Raw genomic sequence first — 10,924 nt, 5'->3', positions numbered from 1 at the left:
GGATTTAGGCAGACTCTACTTTCTGCTCTGTACAGGGGAGACAGATATCGAGACGACACAATCCTCAGTATTGTTATTATCATTCATCAAAGTGCCACGAAGGAGAAGTGGCATGGCAGCATAGAAAAGGGACCTGAACTAGCCTGGAGGGCCACAAAGGCTTTTCTGAGAAAGTGACTCCTTTATTTCCACTTAACGCTTCAAAAACTTTTTTCTCTTATGAAGAAACTCAAATATATACAAACATATAATACCCCATGTACCCACAGCCCAGCTCCATACTGATCAACATGGCCAATCCTACCTTATTCTATCCCACCCACTCCCCCACTTCACCATGTCAAAAAGCAAAATGTCAACAGATTGAGTTTCAAAAATTTAACTGGCTTGGCCAGGCGTGGTGGCTCACGCCCATAATCCCAGCACTTTGGGAGGACAAGGTGGGCGAATGACAAGGTCAGGAGATCGAGACCATCCTGGCTAACGCAGTGAAACCCCATCTTTACTAAAAATACAAAAAAAAGAAAAATTAGCCGGGCGTGGTGGCAGGCGCCTGTAGCCCCAGCGACTCCGGAGGCTGAGGCCTGAGAATGGCGTGAACCCGGGAGGCAGAGCTTGTGGTGAGCCGAGATTGCACCACTGCACTCCAGCCTGGGGGACAGAGCGAGACTCTGTCTCAAAAAAAAAATTTTAACTGGCTTTTCTTAGCGATTCATGAATTGGGCAGAATCCCATATACAAAACAGAAAGGTGCTCCAATGAGGTGACCAGAGAAGCTGGGCTTTTTTTTTTTTTTTTTTTTGAGGTGGAGTTTCACTCTTTTTGCCCAGACTAGAGTGCAATGGCTTGATCTTGGCTCACTGCAACCTCCGCCTCCCAGGTTCAAGCGATTCTCCTGCCTCAGTCTCCCAAGTAGCTGAGATTACAGGCATGCACCACCGCATCCAGCTAATTTTTATATTATTAGTAGAGACGGGGTTTCACTGTGGTGGCCAGGCTGGTCTCGAACTCCTGACCTTAGGTGATCTGCCCACCTTAGCTTCTCAAAGTGCTAGGATTACAGGCTTGAGCTACCATGCCTTTCCAGAAGCTGGGCTTCATAGGCAGAAAAATGTTGAAGAAAGCAGAAACAGGGAACAAAAAGTGGATTCGTTATTTCAAAGTTACATTCTTGTAGGGTTAAAGCAGAGGGGACCTCCTTATCATGCTGTCTCAGGTTGATTAGGGCATTTTAGCTAGCTGCTGTGAATCTCCTGTTTTTTGGAAAACTGGCCTATTTCTAAGTTCAGTTTGATTACATGGCCCCTCAGAATGAGTGACTCCAGTTTGCTTTGGGCTAATTTGTTAGGGCCTAGTGCAGAAGTTCAGTCCAAAACAATGGCATCTCATAAATTTTATTTAACAATGCTCACCCCATTTTTTTTTCTTTGAGAAAAGGTCTTGCAATGTTGCCCAGACTGGTCTCAGACTCCTGGGATCAAGCAATCCTTCTGCCTCAGCCACCCAAGTAGCTGGGATTATGAGTGCAAACCACTGCACCCAACTCCACCCAATTATTTTGAACCAAATCTCAGATATTATATTACTTTTTTTTTTTTTTTGAGATGGAGTTTTGCTCTTGTTGCTCAGGCTGGAGTGCAATGGGGCAATCTTAGCTCACTGCAATCTCCGCCTTCCGGGTTCAAGCAATTCTCCAGCCTCAGCCTCCCAAGTAGCTGGGATTACAGGCACGCGCCACCATGCCCGGTTAATTTTGTATTTTTAGTAGAGATGGGGTTTCACCATGTTGGTCAGGCTCATCTCGAACTCCTGACTTCAGGTGATCTGCCCACCTTGGCCTCCCAAAGTGCTGGAATTACAGGCGTGAGCCACCGCGCCCAGCCTCAGACATTATATTTCATCTGTAAATATTTCAGTATAAATCTCCAGAAAATAAGGACTTTTAGGCCAGGCGGAGGGTGCAGTGAGGCGAAATTGTGCCACCACACCCCAGCCTAGGCGATAGAGTGAGACTCCGTCTCAAAAAAAAAAACAACAAAAAAAACCCACAGGGTCCTTGCTGTGGAGCATGCACCTGTAGTCCTGTAGTCTCAGCTACTTGGGAGGCGGAAGCATTGCTTGAACCCAGGAGTTGGAGGCTGCAGTGAGCTATAATCCTGCCATTGCACTCCAGCCTGGGCAATAGAGTGAGACTCCCCATCTCTAATAAAATAAAGATAAAAATAAAAATAAATAATACGTTTTTTAAAAAAAGTTCATTATGGAGATGGAGTGAAATTCCACGAGGGGCACACAATGAGTGGTGCATGAACGTGCTCAGCCCATGTCTTTCCTCCCCAGCTCCCCATCATCCCCTGCATCCTATGTTCTTTTCCTTTTTTTTTTGTGATGGAGTTTCTCTCTTGTCGTCCAGGCTGGAGTGCAGTGGCGCAATCTTGGCTCACTGCAACCTCCACATCCTGGGTTCAAGCAATTCTCCTGCTTCTGTCTCCCGAGTAGCTGGGATTACAGGCACCTGCCATCATGCCCGGCTAATTTTTTGTATTTTTAGTAGAGACGGGGTTTCGCCATGTTGGGCAGGCTGGTCTCGAACTCCTTACCTCAGGTGATCCACTCGCCTTGGCCTCCCAAAGTGCTGGGATTACAGGTGTAAGTCACTGCGCACGGCCGCATCCTATTTTCTTTACTGGGAAACACACTGCTGTGGAGGGGGAAGGAAGCCAAGTGCTCAGGGTCTATCCCGGGTAGAAAGCCTCACCCTGCTAGCAGCCCTGAGTTCAGGCTTCCTGCTTTCTGAGAAATACTGTTCCGAGGTCTCCAGCTCCATAGGTAGGGATGGCCTGGGGGTGGGAAAGAAAGGGGGCATAACAGCTAAGGTTTTCCATTGGCTTTTTGGGGACCAGTGGTGCCTCAGATAGAGAAGCCCAAAACTGCAAGTCTCTCAGAGAATTAAAAAAAATATATGTGGTAGTCTCGTCTCCCACTGCCAGTATTGTGGTTTTGGCAGTTATGATAAGGGCTGAGTCTTCCATCTGGCATGGGACCCAAGGCCTCCCAGTCACAGACAAGATATCATTAATGATTAGATTGTCATCTTGGCCAGGATTTGCTCTCTCAGCAGGAAGCAGAGGTTGCAGTGAGCCGAGATCACACCACTGCACTTTAGCCTGGGTGACAGAGCAAGACTCCATCTCAAAAAAAAAAAAAAAAAAGTTACTGAAATACCCCCACACATTATGTATTCGCATGTTCATACATGTTCAAAGTCATGTACACTTATAAACAGACATGCCTGCACATGTGTGCACACTCCTTTATCACAGGTGCTGCTGGCTTCCCCCTTCCTGATGAACTCTGTCAGATGCCCACCATTTCTCCAGGCAGCCTTGTGTTCTGAAAGGCTGATTCCAACCCCTGCTCCAGGAGAAGGAACTTCATTAGTCTAAGCCAGCCCTGGTGGTCTTAGTCCCTCTGATGGAGATTGGTTTACCTTTGGGCTATGTGACCACATTCTAGCCAATGACACGTGGAAAGAAGTTGGCTTGGGGCTTCTATGAAATTTTCCTTATTCTTAAGAAAGTCATCTCAGAAGTGAAGACTCATTTACCTGTCATTGGATTCTGTAATGTGAGAGTGTGGGGTATGGAAACGCTGCAGCCATTTTGTGACCTTGAGGATGCAGAATTAAGAGAGTGGAGAAGTGGAAATGACCCAGGGCCTCTAATGCCATTACTGATCCACACAATCAGCCAACTTGAGAGTCCTCTCTTCCCATCTCTGGAATTCTAGTCATGAGAGATATTAACTTGATTTACTGTTCAAGGTCTCTTTTCTTTTTTCTTTTCTTTCTTTTCTTTTTCCTTCCTTGTAGCCTAAGGCAGCAAACTGATACCCTCCTTCCATAAACACATTCTCCCACATATACATATCCATATATCTGTATACAAACAACTAGAGCCATATACAGAAAGTCACAGCTGAGCATAAGTGCACGCTGCTTTACATGTATGTATAATAAAAGCAGGCCGGGTGCGGTGGCTCATGCCTGTAATCCCAGCACTTTGGGAAGCTGAGGAGGGCAGATCACGAGGTCAGGAGTTCGAGACCAACCTGGCCAACATGATGAAACCCCATCTCTACTAAAGATACAAAAAAATTAGCGGGGGGTGATGCGTGCCTGTAATTCCAGCTACTTGGAAGGCTGGGGCAAGAGAATCACTTGAACCCAGGAGGCAGAGGCTGGAGTGAGCTGAGATCATGCCACTGCACTCCAGCCTGGGCAACAGAGCAAGACTCTGTCTCAAAAAAAAAAAAAAAAAACCACATAATATTCTGCATCTATCCACAGTGATTCAAACTTAATATACACAGAGAAAAGTATACATCCTCCTAGGTACACAGATAGAAGGACACATATACATCATGTTTCATACATGCATGCAAATCTATGTATAGTACCACAGACATAAATGCACACGGGCAATATGCATTTCTACACAGAGCCACACATACTGGTTACATCAATGGCAACATTATTTTTTCCTACCCACATCTAAACAGCCACAAAGTGCATACCCACAGCCCTGAGGGCTGCTTGGCTATAAGTACCCGGGACTGAAGAAATAGGAAATAGGAGAGGGACTTACAGACCAGAACACCACTAAGGAGTGAGGAGGGCAAGTCCAGGGTGGCTTGGACATGCACGGCAGCGCCTGGGTCATGGATGCTAGATACAGCACCAAGGTAAGCTGTGATTAGAGTGTTTCCACCTTCAAAGGAGAAAAAAACCTTACTCCCACCTGCCCTGGGACCTCCTTCCATATAGACGAAAAACCTACTTTGCCCTTCAAACAGCTCTTTTTGCTTTCCTCATAGGCACATAATTGACTTAGACGTTGCATGAAAGTCAATTTTTTTTCCATTTATGCTACTGGGCATTCTAGGTAGAAGGAAAAGTGCAAAGGCAAGGAAATGCAAAATAGCACAGTGAGTTTAGGGGATTCCAGTGGAAATGAGTTTGCAGCAGAAACTGAGGGTATGACAGAAGAAGAGGTAGGGAAATGGGCAAGGGCCACGAACCTAGGTTTACCTCTAAACTCCCAAGGCCCAATCCATTCATCCCGACTCCCAGGGTCTCATGACTTTGCTCCCAGGCCTGCATCTTCCATCCATCAGCTTTTTCATGCCAAACACCCAAATTAAATGGATAACCAAGACATTTTAGGAAACAAGGTAACAATAGTCAAATTTTCTTTCTGGCTTTTGTATGGGGTTATTTAGGTTTTCTGCTCTAAATCACCCTTCTTTTGTTTCTTTTTTATAACAGAGAGGAGTTACCAAGGACATTCTTGCTAAATTACTTTGTATTTATTATTCAACAGTGTAAATTCATCTTTCAAAAATGTCATGTTTCCAAGTTTAATAAAAAGTATTTCCAAAACAGTACATATGGTATGTTCCCATTTTGGATAAAATGTTTGTATGTATATTTATATGTGCATATAATAAGGCCTGAAAGTAAATACACACCAACTGTTAAGCAATAGTTACATATGAGAGATGGGATTGTAGGTCATCTTTACCTCCTTTTTTTTAGCCACTACACCCAGCTAATTTTTCGTATTTTTGGTAGGGATGGGGTTTCACCATGTTGGCCAGGCTGGTCTCAAACTCCTGACCTCGTGATTTGCCTGCCTCAGCCTCCCAGAGTGCTGCGATTACAGGCGTGAGCCACCGCACCCAGTAGGGAGACCCCATTTCTAAAAAAAAAAAAAAAAAAAAAGAATTAGTCAAGTGTGGTGGCTCACACCTGTTGTCCCAGCTACTCCAGAGGCTGAGGCTGCAGTGAGTCATCTTTGCATCACTGCAATCTGATCTGGGCAACAAAGCAAGACCCTTTCTCAGAAATAAATAAAGGTCTGGTGTGTGGCTCATGCCTGAAATCCCAGAACCTTGGGAGGCCAAGGCAGGAGAATCACTTGAGCCCAGGAGTTTGAGACCAGCCTGGGCAACATGGTGAAACCGCTCTCCACAAAAAAAAAAACAACAAAAATTAGTCAGGTGTGGTGGCCCACACCTGTAGTCCTAGCTTCTTGGGGGACTGAGGCAGGAGGATTATTTGAGCCTGGGAGGTTGAGGGTTCAGTGAACTGTGATTACCCCATGCACTCCAGCCTGGGTGATAAAGTGAGACGCTGTCTCAAAAAATTAAAATAAATAAATAAAGCCAGTTTGGCTGTCAGTGAGCTCCCCTTGCCATGTGATGCTCCGCACCGTCTTGGTATCCTACAGAGCGTCCCCACCAGCAAGAAGGCTCTCACCAGTTGTGCCCCCTAGACCTTGGACTTCCCAGTCTCCAAAACTGCAATAAATCATTTTCTTTTTTTTCTTTTTTTTCTTTTCTTTTCTTTTTGGAGACAGGGGTCTCACTATGTTGCCTAGGCTGGTCTTAAACTCCTGGCCTTAAGCGATCCCCCAGCCTTGGCCTCTCAAAGTGCTGGGAGTACAGGCATGCGCCACTGCGTCCATGCTTCATATATATATATATATATATGTATATACACACACACACACACACACACACACACGGTCTCAGGTATTCAGTTGTAGCAACAGAAAGCAACCTAAGACACACATTTTAATCAAAAGTATAATAAAGTTTCAGGACCAACTGGGAAAAGGAAACATACAATCAACCTGTGCATGGCAGAATCCTCCTGGTGTCTTCAGGAGACCTGACATGATCTGACCAGGGGAGCCTTGCAGCTCCATCCTCTGTATCAAGGCAAGTCAAACAGGTAAAGCAGATCACAGAAAGGGCTCTGACCTCAAGAAACATGTGATCCAGGTGGAAGCATGAGTCACATATGCATGAAAAGCACAGCAGGCAATAAATTACAGGTAAGCTGGAAAGAGAATTCACCTGGTTACCAGGATATATGGGCTCTGTTCCTAGTTCTGGCACCCAGCGATGATCTTGGGAACCCAGTGGCTTCACCTCTGTGAACTTTAATGTCTTTATCTGTCAAAGGAGTTTAATGACAATAATCGGGAAGCTGTGATCATCAGATGAGATAACCTATCAGTGACTGCTTTCTGAACTGTGGTACAAGTTACCTTTCAACCTGGAACAGCACCTCAAACATGAAGGAATCTATCCCTATGGTGGAAATTCAGGCCCAAGCAGTGGGCAAGTGGGGTAGATCATTTGGGGACAGGGCCACCTTTGGTTGGCCCTTAAAAATACCAGAACACAGGGGCAGCCTGCACAGCTCTAACACTGCAGAACAGAAGTTAAGGTGGGCATTCTAGCCTCAGCTCGAAGACCTGCACAGCCTGCTCACCTTTGTAGAGCAGTGCACCCCAAGGAGAAAACACAGGAGCAGCCACATCTCAGCCTTCTTAGAATGTCCAATCCTTTTCATAATTTAACCGCTTGCTCTGCATAATTACTTTTCTTCTGCTTATGAGCTTAGAGCAATAGTAGTTCCCAATAACTAGAGATTTAATAAGGCTAAATTATGAGTGTCCTGCAGAATTACACACCGCATTAACACCAAATGAGTTCATTAGAAATTCATTAGGAATGATTCCTGCGGCTGCCACAGGAATTAATCACGGTTTGCCAGCAGCAGGAGAGGGGGCAATGAATGCATGGGAGCTGGACGACCTTTTGCCATCTGACTTTCTCCTGAAGCAATATCTTTCAAGGGTCATGGGCTGCTTTGGTAGGGAGGTTGCTTGGATGTTGTTAGACATGCCTCTCAATCTTCTTCCTTCTTCCCAGCCACTGCCCTAGATCAAACCTGTAGATGTTGGAGTCGGACCCTTTTTCTGTCCTGGGGAGCTGAGAAGTCATCATGGGCACTTATATTCTTGCCTGCCCAGTATCCTTTCTCCCTTCTTCTGTCAGTGTACTTCTGTGTTTCTTGGAGAGCTACTCCTTGAAGATGCTGCTGCATGTGGGTCTCTGTGGGACTATCAGTTAAGAGCCTCCACCTGCCTCACCCACCCCCAGAGGGAATACATGTCCTCGGCTGAGCCCATTGGGCTTTCTCTCCTGGTATTTTTTAGTAGCTGATATTTATGAAGTGCTTGCTAGGTGCTGACCCCCTTTCTAAGGGTCTTCATGTACTGAGCATCCAACCCTCCCATTGCCAGTTAAGGAAGTGGGCTTTATTTTTAATTCTATTCTGTCAACGAGGACACCCAAGTACAGAGGTTAAGTGACTTGTCCAAGTGACAGAGCCTGTAACTGTCCAAGCTGGTACTTTGAGTCATGAGTGCAGTACTATAAGGATGAAGGATTGTTGAAGGTAATCAATGGGATGGCAGTGCCCTAGGGACTGTCCCTTCCTTCTTGCTCCCTGGTGCTATGTGCTATCTAGAGGCCTGGTGGTGGAGCTTTTTCATCCCTTCTATGAGTTACTCCATACGTTTCCAAAAATTTTATTTTTTGGTTTGTCACCAAGAGTCAGTGTCTGCTACTTAGATCTGTAAGAGCCTTGGCTGATGCCTGAGCCAACCAACAGGTATGTAAAGGCCCAGGTATAGACACTGCACAGTTATAGGCCCTGCCCTACATAGGCCAAACAGAAACACACAGCAGGCTTCCTGCCTTCCAGCTGCTTATATCTCAGACAGAAAAACGATGATAACAATTTCATCCTGTGCCTTCCTGTGCAAGTTCTTTTTTTTTTTTTTTGAGATGGAGTCTCCCTCTTGCCGCCCAGGCTGTGGTGCAATGGTGTGATCTCAGCTCACTGTAAACTGCGCTTCCTGGGTTCAAGCTATTCTCCTGCCTCAGCTTCCCGAGTAGCTGGGATTACAGGCACCTGCCACCACAACTGGCTAATTTCTTTTTCCTTTTTGAGATGGCGTCTCGCTCTGTTGCCCAGGCTGGAGTGCAGTGGCACAATCTCGGCTCACCACAACCTCTGGCTCCTGGGTTCAAACGATTCTCCTGCCTCAGCCTCCCAAGTAGGTGGGACTACAGGCACCTGCCAGCATGCCCAGCTAATTTTTTGTATTTTTACTAGAGACGGGGTTTTACCATGTTAGCCAGGTTGGTCTCGATCTCCTGACCTTGTGACCTGCCCACCTTGGCCTCCCAAAGTGCTGGGATTTCAGGCATGAGCCACTGCGTCTGGCCCTACAACTGGCTAATTTTTATTTTTATTTTTTGGAGACAGAGTTTCACTCTGTCGCCCAGGCTGGAGTGCAGTGGCACGATCTCAGCTCACTGCAAGCTCCGCCTCCCGGGGTCACGCCATTCTCCTGCCTCAGCCTCCTGAGTAGCTGGGACTATAGGCACCTGCCACCATGCCCGGCTAATTTTTTTTGTATTTTTAGTAGAGACAGGGTTTCACCATGTTAGCCAGGCTGGTCTCGATCTCCTGACTTTGTGATTTGCCTGCCTCGGCCTCCCAAAGTGTTGGGATTACAGGCATGAGCCACCGCGCCTGGCCACAACTGGCTAATTTTAAAAATATTTTTAGAGACAGGGTTTCAGCATGTTGGCCAGGCTGGTTTTGAACTGCTGACCTCAAGTGATCTGCCCGCCTCGGCCTCCCAAAGTGCTAGGATTACAGGTGTGAGCCACTATGCCCAGCCCTCCTATGCAGGTTCTAAGTGGGAAAGAGCCAGGATGGGATGGATTGGGAGCAGGAAAGATTTCATAGAAGGCACATGAGCCGGGTAGAATCTTTGGGGAGAGGTAACTGTCATGGACACTCTTTGGGCACTTATCCAGCCCACAGTCCCTTCTTCAAGAACTGTCCACCCAGAACAGTTGGCCCTCATGGTCGAGATGGTTGGTACCACATGACCCTTTTGGTGGGATCAAGCATCTGTATGCTTTTCTATGTTTAGAGAAATTTTCACTACATGGGGCCCAGTGAAAGGTGGGCCCACCTTCTAGCACAAATCTGAAAAGGCCAGTACTCATGTCCCGTTTGTCCCATCGCCTGATGGCAATGAGGGTGCATGGCCATGAGGTGGGCTCAGCCTCTGCAGCTCATGATACAAATAAGCAGGGACAAGAGAATCTATTCTGGTGGTGGTGGCCATATTCTATGCTCAGGGGAATGGTGGCTGCAGGGTCCACATGCAGTGCTACCCTTGATAAGGGTGCAAACTGCCCAGTCCAGCCTTTGGCCGCAGAATCCTTACAAAATCATTTCTGTGATGTGATTGTGGCTGTGGTTCTAGCTGTTTGTCCTCTCTTGTCTCTGTTTTCCAAGACTGAAAAGTCTGTGATCCAGTCGATATCCTTTTGGTAAATTTTTTTTTTGCTCAAATCAGTTTCCATAGATTGCAATGAAGAGCGCTGCCATGAAGAGCTCTGCCTCCCTGCACAGAGCTGATTGGACCAGAGATGCCCACTTGACTCAGGATAGGCCAATCAGATTATTTCTCTTCTGACTTAGGTTCTGAGAGCTGTGTTGTCTGCGTGCACGTGGGTGAGCTGGAAAGGAGACCTTCAGAGAATGAAACAGACACAGAAAGGAAAGGTGTGGGGTAGAAGAAAGGAGGGAAGGGTTCCTGACGTTTTTCAGATTCTGGTTCTAGTTCCTCATGAACCTAGACTTTGTTTCCTATCCCTGGGCTCCTTGAGATCCTTCTGCATTGTTAGAATATTAGGTTGCACCATCTGAAATTGTTGTTTTTATAGGTCAAAAAGATCAAATATCAGCAGTTATACATGCTGATGGTTCAACTTCATAAATCGCCTTTTTTATTTTTTATAACTAAGCTAGCTCAAGTAGGTTTTGCCTTCCTCTTTCTTTCTTTCCTTCTTTCCTTCTTTCTTTCTCTTTCTTTTCTTTTTCTTTCTTTCTTCCTTCCTTTCTTTCTTTCTTTCTTTTTCTTCTTTCTTTCACAGTTTTTATTACAGGGTCTCATTCTGTCACCCAGGCTGAAGTGCA

The 10,924-nt window shown here is 46.1% G+C and overlaps 1 protein-coding gene across 1 annotated transcript in view; it reads left to right on the top strand.

Moving 5' to 3' along the window:
• Window positions 1-7,379: 7,379 nt before the first annotated feature.
• The window catches only part of FABP6 (fatty acid binding protein 6), a 30,320-nt gene continuing 26,775 nt past the window's right edge, over window positions 7,380-10,924 (top strand). The window contains exon 1 of the mRNA XM_055285405.2: window positions 7,380-10,510. Within this exon, the coding sequence (XP_055141380.2) occupies window positions 10,487-10,510 (24 nt within the window). The 5' untranslated portion in view covers window positions 7,380-10,486. The remainder of the gene's footprint in view (window positions 10,511-10,924) is intronic.

This window comes from Symphalangus syndactylus, chromosome 7 (assembly GCF_028878055.3).
Source record: "Symphalangus syndactylus isolate Jambi chromosome 7, NHGRI_mSymSyn1-v2.1_pri, whole genome shotgun sequence".
Classification (NCBI taxonomy): domain Eukaryota; kingdom Metazoa; phylum Chordata; class Mammalia; order Primates; family Hylobatidae; genus Symphalangus; species Symphalangus syndactylus.
The sequence above is the reverse complement of the archived record's forward strand: the minus strand, read 5'-3'. Positions and strand labels throughout refer to the sequence as shown.